General features: G+C 34.5%; 1 protein-coding gene across 1 annotated transcript in view; it reads left to right on the forward strand.

Moving 5' to 3' along the window:
- Positions 1–12,760, forward strand: part of PDE3B (phosphodiesterase 3B) — a 75,086-nt gene that overhangs the window by 52,020 nt on the left and 10,306 nt on the right. The window contains exons 3-8 of the mRNA XM_042815052.1: positions 4,044–4,094; positions 4,954–5,202; positions 6,831–6,973; positions 9,934–10,040; positions 11,586–11,787; positions 12,321–12,394. Coding sequence (XP_042670986.1) covers positions 4,044–4,094; positions 4,954–5,202; positions 6,831–6,973; positions 9,934–10,040; positions 11,586–11,787; positions 12,321–12,394 — 826 coding nt within the window. The remainder of the gene's footprint in view (positions 1–4,043; positions 4,095–4,953; positions 5,203–6,830; positions 6,974–9,933; positions 10,041–11,585; positions 11,788–12,320; positions 12,395–12,760) is intronic.

Genomic DNA, 12,760 nt, shown 5'->3' on the forward strand with positions numbered 1-12,760 from the left:
GCCACCTTGTGGCCTATTTTCAGCATCTAAGATAAGATGATAATTCCCTTTCATTATTAATTTGGATTGGCTAGATTTGGTAGAGGATTTGGGTAGAACAGAATTCTAGCATGTTATATTTACCAAGGAAAAGTATTAACTGTGTGGGCAACTGCAGTTTTTCACTGTGCATAGCGGAAGAGATTGTGCCTACAGTTTTAATCAAGTTATTTTAATTACTTCAGAATGTGCCAGATGGAAGTTTTACAGTTAACATGCACGATGGTAGCCTGGGAGCTGTGGTAAAACAATACACCTGTCTTCTCTCATGAGATTAGGCTTTTAATTAATGATGATGTATAGTGAACAAAAACAAATACTAATAACCTGTTGGTAACACACAGATGAACCTGTGTTCTGTTGCTTCTAAACTATGTTAGGTCCTTTGCTGAGAAAATTGAAATCAGTGGGAAAGCTTGAATCTTCTGGTTTAAATGAAAATAGAAAATCTTCAATCATGAATCCGAGCTGTGAAGCTTTTCATTTAAGTGAAATTGTGTATGAAATGTTGCCATCCCATTTAAAATATCAAACCATGATTTGCACTGGAAGTAGGTTTTGTGTGAACAGCATGCATTGTTGTTCCTTGTGTGCACTGGGTGGGTATAGGGCACAAGATTTAGTGGTAGCAATGAACAGTTTATGCTTCTCAGACTTTGAGGTTTTCTCTACTACGATGGTGCTAAAGCAGAAAGGAAGTCTTTGAAATTGTAGTCCCATCGATCTGTCCTCCAGAGCTTACCAGGACAGCTGATGTATGAGTGTGTGTACTTATTTGTGTGCACATTTGTGTACACACACAGAAGACTACTAACACTGTTGTGTTAGTAAAAACATCTGCAGTTAAAGGTTTGGTACCTTTACCAGAACAGACATGTTCTGGTGCTATAAGATGCATGAATATGGCTAGGTGGTGTTTGTCACTATTGCACTGCTCATCACTGACAGGCTAAGAGTCATCTTCTGTGGTTAGGTTTTTAGAAAGGATTTGATTAATGAGGCTGCGGTAGCTAGATTTATTTTAAAAACCTCAAACCGTTAATCTCCTCATTTTTGGGTCAGTCTTACTTCATGTAATATGGCTGTTCTCAGCCTATGCACATGCTTAAGCAGTTAGCCATCTTCAGTTATCAGAGCAAGTGGATGTCAGTATAACTTTAAACGTGGTGCAAAATAGTGTCTGTGTGAAGATAACAAGAAAGAGGAGACTGTAGGTGTTGCCCTTGCCTGAGTACTGCTGCTGTGCAGCCTGCATTTCTTCACTGGTGCTTTCTACACCTTCTGCGGGGCAACCGCCAGCGTGGAACATTGTGTTTGCCCCAGGAAAGAACTGTTAGTCTTGGAGGAACAAATTCAAACATAGCTCTCACCTATAAAAATAAGCAGAAAAATTTCCAGGACTGCAGAACTAGGAGGCGAGGGCACTGGTACCTATTTGTGCTCTGTAACTATAGGTGGAAGAAAGGGAAAAAAGAAGTTGTCTTTGTTTGTGAGTGCCACTTTTGTTGTGCACACAAACTAATTTATCAGTGAATAATTAGAATCTTGCTGTACCGTGGTAATTTAGTGGCTGTTAAGAAGTCAGAAAAACTGAACACTTTTGGAACATAGCAGACATCTGAATTGCATTCCTTGTATGTTGTTTTTATTTTTTGCTCACTGAAAAATTCAGTGAGCGCTGTTGACGTACTTGAAGCTGATAGTATCTTCAGATTGTGTTGCTGACGTTCTTTTGTGGTTTTGGTGGGTTTCGTGAAGCTACTTGGCTGGTAGATTCATAATCATATTCAAGCAGAACGTAACAAAACGCTCCTCCTGCAAGCGAGTGCTTTTTAAAATACAGATATTGCTTTTAACCCGAGGTATTGAGGAGCCTTTTTTTTTTTTTTTTAAACAACTGATGATAGTACAGTGCTTTCTACACAGAGCTCACAAAAATGTTTCTGTTTGAATGGCTCTGGGAAGAAAGGGAAGTTCTAAGCTGTATTCTCTATCAGATTTTTAAGAGAACGAAATATTAATACAGCTGGTGTAGACTGCCATGAGCTGTGAAATCCATGCAGTTTTATTAGATAAAACCAAATAGAAAAATAATGATTTTATTTACACTTCCAAAGTAAGCAAATCAATCAATTACATGAATTTAACTTTTAGGCATTGTTATCACAGATCCTGTATTTCATTATATTTACAGAGTAGGGAAATACAATAGTCACCAAACCCTACAGTTTTAGGTTGCCTGTTGTGATTTAATGTGACTAGTGATGCTGGATGCGTATGATGGACATTTCTTTTCACAGAGCTACTACCAAAGTTCTGAATGGTGGACAAACGATTGATGCAATGTATTTGATTTCTACCAAAGGATTAGCAATTGTTATTTTGAAAATAGGACTCAGAACACACGTATGAATCAGTTCAGATAAAGCCAATGTCATTCAGGGTGGTCATTTGATCGGTTTGCATGTCAGTTTGGAAAGTAGGGCATTGCCAAGACATGGCTGTTGCTCTAATATCAGTGTGTATCAGTATATTTTTTGTATTTACTTGAACATCTTAGTGTTGGAGAAAAAGCATATAAAAATGAGCCAGTACTAAGTCTCAGTAATGAGATATGGTTCTGGGAGAGTATGTGGACAAGGTGGCACAGATGGCTTTCATCCTGTATCTGTGCCACAATACCTCAGCTTCCTTACCTTCAGGATTCTGTCTGACTCTTCTTCAGCAGAAGTGAACAAAATATTCCCAAATAATGATTCATCTGCAGTATTTTGTAATTTTCATCTACAACAGAAATAACTTATGATCAGAGTACGATTCATAAGAATGTAGACTCTCACGATTGACTCTAGTTGGTCAGTTGAGTCCAAATTTTATTGGGAAGGAGGATAGAGAAACTGGAGAGGCAGTTTTGTTGCTAGATTATGATAAATATTTTATGTGTGTGTGTGTATATATATATATATATGAAATACATATATAAAATTTATTTAGGAAATCTTGTCTAAATATGCATCCCACTGCAGAATTCCTAGTTGCCATCTATCCACTGTTGCAAATTCCTTGCTCATGTGTGTTAACAAACTGCATAATGATTCTAGAGTTGAAATAATAAAAGAGTATAAATGAGAACAGTAGGATCGGTCCCACAGTGCTTTACCAACCATAATTCTGTGTATGCAAAACTACTTGAAATCTTTCAGTGGCTTCTTTTTGAATATTTTCTTGACAAATTCTTGTGTGTTTCTTTTTCCCCTCCCCATTGATCTTTATTGGATGTTAATGCAGTAATAAGTTTTAATTTAAAGAAAACTTTTTCCTTTTTTCCTAACTTTCTGTTCACAAGCTCTTTTAAATATTCTACAAATGATATGAATTTGTAAATTACCCAATACAAAACATATCCAGTAACTTGCATTTTTCAGTTTTGAGTTAATTGCAGCAATTTATTTTATTAGATTTAGCTGTAAATTTACTTTGACATTGAGATTTGCCTTAATTTTTTTTTTACTCTGTGCTCTACTGTTCATGTAGGAAGTTCCATTATGAGATTTGCCAAGCCTAGTACAGCCCATACCCTGCAGGATGGAGATGTATTTCTTTCATAGTTTGAGGAAAAAAAACCTGTATATTTTTTCATTTCCTGAGTTTAGTCTTGGTACTTGTTCTTGTGATAACTGTATTTATAAAATATATTGGATTTTAGAATAGATTGACTTTTACAAGTCTAGATGAATAGGCTTAGATGCTTTATCTTAGATCTTCATGTTTTATCAAAAACCTAGAAATATTGAAGTAAATCCATATAGTTTTGTCCTTCGTCAAAAGATCCGTGTTGTATAGGAATTTATTCAGACATTTCTTAAGGATTTTAGCTGTTGTAGCATTAACAGAGAAAATAGTCCCAGTTTCATTTGGAAAAAAAAAAGTACCACATAATCAATATTTATTCTGTTTTTGTTTTTAAGCATTAACGTATCAACTGTTACTCTTCTTTATTACAGATGATACTTTGGGATTGGGATTTGAAGCAGTGGTACAAGCCTTACTACCAGGTCAGTGTGTTGTGAATCTAATTATTCTCTGATGAAATTTGACTGAGTACAGAAGTTTTAGTTACCTATGTTGTTCTAATACTCTAGTTTATTCTATCTACGTAGCAGTGATTGATATGTAGCAGTCAGAGGAAGTTGACAGGGCTCTGCTTCCTGCGGTGCACAGGAGAGCAGTATCAAACCCAGTTAAGACGGAGCAGTTTTGCTTGCTTATTGATTGACTGATTGTCCTTTAAATGTTCATTAGCATAAGATTAGGGAGTGATTCCCCACAGATGTCAGAAAACTCAGACCTACCAGGATCCGACCTCTTTTCCTGAATGTTTGTTTCTCACTCTCTCTTGTGTTAATGCTTGTATCTAATTAGCTATTCCTGTTCAGGGAGCTGTGCCAAATAAAAACAAATGACACTAATGATGTTTCTGAGACAATTTTTAGGATTTGTTTCATTATAAATAGAAACAACACTGATAGAGATGCGGTGGAAATTTTACCTCTGCAAGAATCTTAAACAGCTTGGTCACCAAAGTTTCTGTTGCCATTATTGGAGGATGTAGAGTATTAATTTTGCTTCTAAGACAAATTAATAAAAAATTGAAGTAAGAAGAACTGCGATGGATCTTTATTTTTAAAAGAGCAAAAAGAACTGGTAGCTAGTGTTGAATTTTGAGAATTTTTCTTATATGCATGAGAAATACTACTAAAATTTCTTTGTTAGTATGTCTGTGTATATTTTTTCTTTAAAAGAAAAATATTTTGCAATATATATTTTATAGTAGATAGGATACTTACTTAAAATTTATAACAAGGTTAAATGTTTTGACGTGTTAATAGTTTGCAACAATTCCATCTATTTTAGAATGCTGGCAGTGGAACTGGAGTTGATCTTTCAGTACTAAATGAGGCTCGGAGCATGCTAACAGACCTCCTGACTGACCCATCCCTTCCACCACAAGTGATTTCTTCCCTTCGAAGCATTAATAGTTTGATTGGTGCTTTCTCAGGCACATGCAGGCCAAAGGCTAATCCATTCACACCATTTCCTGGTTTCTTCCCCTGTCCTGAAGTAGACGATCCTGCTGAAAAAGGAGATCGAAAGCCACTCAAGGTCAAATTACTTTTTCATTGTCACTGTTGTGTGTGTTCAAATATACATATATCTAGAAAAAAGAATCCTTGTATTGTGTCACTTCCATTTTCAGACATTTGGCAGGTTATCCCAAACTGGCCAGATTGCTGGCTTAGCAGCTTGGGGTCGGATAAACTGGATCACAAGCCAGATTCAGTGCACGTGCTGGAGCCTTCTTGCAGTATTATGCTGACATGTGTGCTTGTTTCAGGGACTGGACTTGTCTGCTCTACTGTCAGGGATTTTCAGCTGCGCTCCCCATGTTGCAAGAGAGTCTTCTGACACAGAAGTCCTTTCTAAGCCTGACAGTGCATAGTGCTCAATGTTGTGTTGTGACCAAAGTCTGGGCTCAGAAAACTTGCTGCCTTTTCTGGGCTAAATGCCCAACATAGAGGAATTTTTGAGTCTTGCTTTACAGTTTTAGCTATTTTCTCTGTTTTCTTGAAGGTTATCTTAAGGCATCAGTCCATTCTGTTTTTGTTAGACAATTTACAGGTGCTGCATACCCTTGCTGCCCACCTAACTGCTTCCAGCATGTAGCTTTTCCTGCACATGTTTGACTGACTTCAGCTCTGCCTTTGATTTTGTTTGCTTAACTTCTGCATAGCAAATCACTCTGCAAGTGGCTTAATTAACACCTTCACTGCCTGCCCATCTGAATATTTTGTTGCTCTAGTGCAGCATTGCTGTAGCCGGTTTGTCCAATTTGACAGAATATACTCTGGTTCTCATTCTAGTAGGGCTGGTTAAGGGACACTGCAGGTTTCTGTGGAGATAGTGGTCTTGTTCTGCTTGTACAGTTTCACCTTTCTGGCTGTGACTATTGCTTTTTGCAGGAAAGCAAACAGGGTCGAAGTACATCTTATATCAAGGACTCAGAGCAGTCTGACGTTTTGGGGTCAGAAACTAATTTTTTGTGTTAGCACTTTTCCATTATGTGAAGTGTATGGTAGTGAGTGAGGTAAGATCTTTGACCTCTCGGTGAAACTTAAAATTGTTAAGTCATAATTTCTGCTAGACTTTTTGAAGTTAGTATCTGAGGGTCACTTGTCCTCATACGTGATCCTGCAGACCTTAGTACTGCAAATGTTCCTTTTAAATTCTTTGTTCAAAACATTTTTTTCTTGGCATTGTTTTGTTGTTGTTGTTGTTTTTTAGCAAGGCTTGATTCCATTTATCTCAGTTATGTGGAACAGAACCTTTCTCCCCAGGTTGAAAAGACACATCAGGGGTCAAGTTAACCAAGTAGATTGTAGACTGAAAGGAGTCAGATTTCTTAAATTTGGGTAGAATGCAGTATCTCAATTTCTGGAAGCAATTGAGGAGTAATTGTTGAACCATGTGAATTTCAACCAAACAAAAGAAGAAAAATAAAACAACAAAACCACCACCACCACCAAAACATAACTATTTGTAATAAGCTAAATAATTTTTAAATCCATCTTTTTGATTTTCTTGATCAGTAAGAATGAAGATGAAACACTCTGCTTCTTATTTTACCATAAACAACAGTAGTGACATATCCTATCTACAGAAAGAAAAAAAATCAAGTCTTACTATCTAATTTCAATTACATCGATTTCAACCATAATGAAATTATTCAACAGGGATTAATTAGCAGGAATAGCCTGCCAACACCACAGCTGAGACGATCTTCAGGAGTTTCTGGCATTCCACCTATAGAGTCACCATCTTCTAAATGGGAACGGAGTAACAGTAAGAGAACTCATCAGGACTATAATGTGTCAAGGTAAGCACCTGACAGGATTTTAAAGGTAGAATAATAAACGTTGCCTTTCAAAAATGTTCATATCTGTAATGGTGTAAATATCTAATGTAGAATCTTGTACTTAAGTTATGTCTTCAAATTCTGACAGCTTAATAATGTGCAATACTTTTATAACTCTAGCCTCAAGTAGAAATTAAGTCATTTTGAGGCTGAATGGTTTGCACCATTGTAGCGACTGGGACTGAATATTGGTTTTAGTAGGAACCAAAAAATTAGTCAAAATAAATTACTTTGTTTTGCAGTTGTATAACCTGTAAGTTATTACTGACTTCCTCCTTTCAGTTGAAATTTGAAAGTGATACATGTGTTAAACATACTGAAAATTTGTTCCCTAATTAAAAGAATTACGTGACATTCTCGCATTTGGTAGCTACTGTTGCATGCTTGTATTGCAGCATTAATTATTCATACACTTATCAAGCAGACATTAAGGCATACTAAGAAAGCTTTCTCATAGGTGTAATGCAAAAAAAAAAAAAAAAAAAAAGCATCAAAAAACAAACTTGTTTCTAAAATCAACACTATATTTTGAATTAGAAATAAAGTTAATATTCTGTTTTCTTTTTGTTTAAGTTGTGATTTTGCTCAATGTCTTGAGAAGAGTGCAATAGATGTTTGAAATTGTCATGCAACTCATTAAAGTCATTTAAAAATGATTTCATTGTGTAGTTGCACCTGTTAAGAATTGTTTTTGCGTAGATGATAAGGAAAGTAAATACATGACTTCTTAAAAGAAAATGTGTTAGAGTGATATTTGATAATTACTAATAGTAAGTGAAAGATTATATACACATGCCCAGAAGTTTATTTATCAAGATAATATTTAATTTTAAAGTGAACCATTTAAACAATTTGGCAATTGTCAGTCGTTTTTTCCCCTTCAAATAACATACATTCTTCAATGTTTTATGAACTATATAGTTTAATTCTGGTTTGTTTACACACTATGATTGCTGATACTTATGTTATTATGAACAGCTTTTCACAGGTATGGCTGTCCAGATGAATTTGACATCAGTGAAAGTTTAACTAGTTATCATACTATTTATACAGCTCATCCGTAGACAACAGTTCTATTGGTTTCTCAAATCAAGCTGAAAGCATATCACACATTCTCACTACTTGATTATGGTGGTAGGTTAAAGATTTTATGTTTATGCTGATTTGCTTATCAGCATTTGAAAGGATCATATTTACTGCAAGTAGCCAAGAGAGGCCATCCTGCATTCCTCCTGGCTCTTTGTCCCATTGGCTCTGGCTCATTCTGGCCAGTTCTTTAAGTTGTCAGAAAAATAATTCAGCAAAAGAAAAGGCAATATTTTTTTCTGTCTTATAACAGGATTCATCCCAAAGAAGAGCCCAATTACCAGTAGAAGAGAAACAGGCTAATAGTAAAAAGGGAGAATGAAGTCGGAAATTTTGCTAGGAGAAAAGCTTATGAAAAATCAGATTTTTTTTTTTACATACAGTGGCTGCTTTCAACTGAATTTAGCTGGGTTCACAAAGATAATACATTACACAATGATACTATAACCTATTGATCTAAAAACTGATTAAATGTTGAAAAATTTTCTTCATCTATCAAGGCAGTGCACAAAAACAACTCTTAAGACCTGTTCTCTTGATTTGATTTGTCGTTTAAACTAATTTGAGGTGAACTGACCTTGCTTGTTAGTATTCCTACACTAAGTACTGATGTAAAAATTTTATATGCTTTAGAAGGGTACATGTTATGAAAGCTGAACTGTTTGCAAATGGCAAAAAAAATTCACTGTCAAAATTGAATCAACTTGAACAACTTTTAAAGTTTTCCTAATAAGTCAGCATTAAATTTCAAAATAATAAATCTGTCTTTATTCTCTAACTCACTTATTTTTTTATATCTATCTATTAAAAAAAATAAATAGGAGATTGGGTAAATAATTGTTTGACTTTTCTTTGAAGTCTGACAAAATAAGACTAAAGATGTTTGAATAAATACTATTTTCCCATTCTAAAACAAAATAATTATATCACGTAAATTATTTTCACTGGAGATTACATGCGTACAGTTGCTTTTAATTGCACATCACATTTTTGTTTACTGGAGGAAATGTTTAATTGGAATTTAGGAGTGTAATTCCAGGCCTACAACAGCAGATGGCATAACTTATCAATCAGGTTAACAATACAGCTATTGGAGTTGACAGTTAAAAGCAGCATTATTTTTAAGATATTTAATTATTTCATTTATTATATAAAACTGATTTGAGAAGCAGTCTGCAGCTGCATAAGATTGCATTTGCAATGTAAACAGTATTTTAAAAGCTTTTAGACTTATTAGAATGTAGCTGGCTTTGTTAAAGCACACAATGTTGTATCTGATGTTATCACTAACGAATAAATTCACAATCATTGTGTAATATTTAGCAGTGGGATTTTGAGGAGTTATGCAAAACATAATGATTCAGCAAATTCCTATTACTTTCAATAGTATTCCTTAAAATACAAGTGGTCATGAAAGTATTGTTCAGTGCCCTGCAGAGAAGTCTAGCTGATAAACAAATACAATTGCTCAGATGGATATTGGACCCTTTCTAGACAATGTTCAAAAAAAATAAATACAATTTTTGGAAATAAATGATGTGTCAAGTTGTCTGAATGCACTCACTGTGTCATTTTAGTACTACATAATATTTTCTATTGCTTTTGCACAGTACGTATAAGTTTTTTACTATTCTGTGTGGTACATTGTCTGTGTGATCTTGAAGTTGGATTCTTTCTAGTACTTTCTTGTTTTGAATGGTAGTGGAACCATATCAGAGCAGTCTGTACGTCTTGCAAGCATTTTATTTGATAATGGCAGAATACAAGGTAGGAAAGAAGGAAAATTCTTATAGTTTGACTTCGGGTTTTGATTTCCTTGTTTCTTTGTAATTCAGCCAAGGATCTCATTCAAATGGGTCTTTTGGTGCAAACCTGTTGACGATACCAAAATCAAGATCATCATCTTTGACATTGGCTCACCATATGGGTCCCAGAAGAGCAGGTAAGATTGACATCCTGCCATCAGGCTGTGTAAATTGCACAAGCTAGTAAGTACATCATGCATTGCAATGTTTTTTGAAGTTATTTTTCATGCAAATTTAACACTAGCATTACATCAACGTGTTCTTTATCTTCTAAAAATGTACTTTATGTATTTTTCCCATCTCCTTCTAAGTATACTAAAAACATCAACTTTGTATAAAGTTCAAATATTTGTCCAACACTATGAATTTGCAAAATGTTGTATTTGACATGGTTGGTAATTGTTAAAAACTGCAAAGTTCACATACCTTAATAAGGAACCCTTTATTTTTTTCTTTTACTGCAGCTTTTTGTAATAGAACAATGTTATTTAGACACTGTGGACTTAAAAATTGTCCTTTAGAGCACCAAAACTTAATTTCTACTCTTAAGGCTTGTGAGTTGATTCAGGGTGGCCTGTGATACTGTTTGAGATGTATAACATACACATCCCTTATTTAAGGGCAAATGGTGCCTACTGCATACACTTTTAGTAATTTGTTAATGTGCAGTACGTAATCACAATAATTACGATCAAATTTTTGTTTTGCAATTTGCAGAATAAGTAATTCAGCTATGGGACACCCACAGCACGCTTATTTTGCTCTTTGAGCCTTTGGCAAAGGGCAATTTTTTCTCTCTGATAAAAGTTTGTTTACAATGGTATAATTCACTTTGTGCACTCTTAGATAACCCTTCTTTTGTAAATTTTTGCAAAGGGGAGAACTGATATGATGGTTCAACACAAAATTTTGTTTTAAATTCACATCAGATATATGGTAATCAAAGTATGATTTGACAGGCTTTCTTTCCTGGATTTCCAGAAGTAAGCTTTAGCTTAGTTTTTTCCACAAGAATGGGGAATTTCATGTATGTAAGCAAGATTGATTTTGTTGTTGTTATGTTTTATAAATTTTAATTACCCATGGACAAACTTTAGGGTTGTGTTTTATTTTTGTTCTGTTTCATTTCTGTTTGTTTAAAGTGCAATATTAGGCAGATTTGAATGGACTGTCATAGAACTAATGAAAAGGCACATCACTATTAATAATGGCCAACATCTGCCCACTTTAATCACTAGCTTCATAGACATGATTACAACTTTTTTTCTTGCTATGTTTTTAAAAGCATCTCAAGCCTTTTTTTTCCTTAATCGCAAAACAATGAGGAAAAAGATTTTCCTCAGGCCAATTACCAATAATGAATTTTTTTTTTTGCTCATTTGTTTTGGAAAATTTAAATTTAAAATTCTGAATCAGAAAAGGAAATGGAAAGATTCTGCAATTGCTTAACAAAGTTAAAAACAAGCCAGATGTTGTTCTACCTTGTGTAGACTACTGCTTCAGATGTGTGACCTAGAGTGTACAGAATATTAGTAACTCTCAAAGCTTGGAATAAATTGCTGATCTATGTATATTTACTTACACGTTCTTTGCAATTTATAAAAGTTCTTGTTCAATTCCAGTCTTTCTTAACAGAAGTGTTTTACTGTAGGCTGATCCCAATGTTATGTTTGTTTTGGAAGGTGCTTCTCCTGGCCTGAGTCCGGTGGGTTCACCTACTCATGGATCTGTCTCCAGTGGCAGCTGGTCTCCTGTAGAATTTCCTGATACTGCTGACTTTCTTACAAAACCAAGCATTAATATCAATAAGCCTTCGACACACACATTTAGTTCTTCAGATTATCAGCAGCAAGTTAAAACACCCGTGGGTTATGTGTGTAGCAGGTACTGTAAACTGTCACATTTTCACTAACTCAGTGTGCTGAAAATACTACTTATATTTTCAAAAAAAAAGAAAAATGACAATCTCTGCTGTTTATTAGTATGGAAAAAAAGACATATTGTAATAATTTGTAACTGTGTTGCCCAGGGAACTGAAGAATGCTGCATGTGTGCAATTGAACTGAAGTGGTAGGAAAAGCAGCAGTTACTGTAGAATAACAGTATTTAACAAATCTAGAGAATTATTTCCTGCTTGGGATTTTAATTATGTATGTCTATACACTTTCTAAGCAATTAGCCTTACTTTGTTAATTTGTGTAGGTGAGTCCAGAGGAGGTGATAGCTGATTATTTTCAAAGTACATGTTAAATTTGTATGTCTAAATAGAGAAAGTACTCATGGTCATGTGGTGGAGGATCCTTGAAAAGCATACCTTTTAAGGGAAAGTAATTTGCAGATATTTTTCAATAGAATACAGCAGTAGCAAAGGAAGAAAGATACTGAATGTTTTAAATATATTTCATGTATTCTGTAAGCTGTGGACGTCAGATACTCAAGCCTATTCCATCGCTAGAGGAAGAATTTGTGGAATATAAAGACAAAAAATCAGGTGGGATTTTGAAAATATGTAAATAATTGTGCTTTGTTTTTTTTTTCCAAAGCCAATTTAATTCATATTTTTCTATTTCTAGATTGAATTGTACTATAATTTTAAAGTAATGTCTATCCATATATTTTATTTAACTTGATGTGGTTGATGTAATCTAAAATATTGACTATTTCATAATAAGAATAGTAGACTCCCAGTTGTACCTTCATAGACCTGTGCTCACTATTTCAAAACTTGTCTACCATCTCAGCTAAACTTAACAGTGAAACCATTTGTGCAAGTAAAAAGTCATGCTACCTTTTCTGTATCTTCAAATGTATTTTGTAATAGATTTCCTCCCTTACAACTTCTTGTTCTTAAATTCTT

This window comes from Centrocercus urophasianus, unplaced genomic scaffold (genome assembly GCF_019232065.1).
Source record: "Centrocercus urophasianus isolate 14NV4802_14NV808 unplaced genomic scaffold, USGS_Curo_1.0 seq_14, whole genome shotgun sequence".
Taxonomy (NCBI): Eukaryota; Metazoa; Chordata; class Aves; order Galliformes; family Phasianidae; genus Centrocercus; species Centrocercus urophasianus.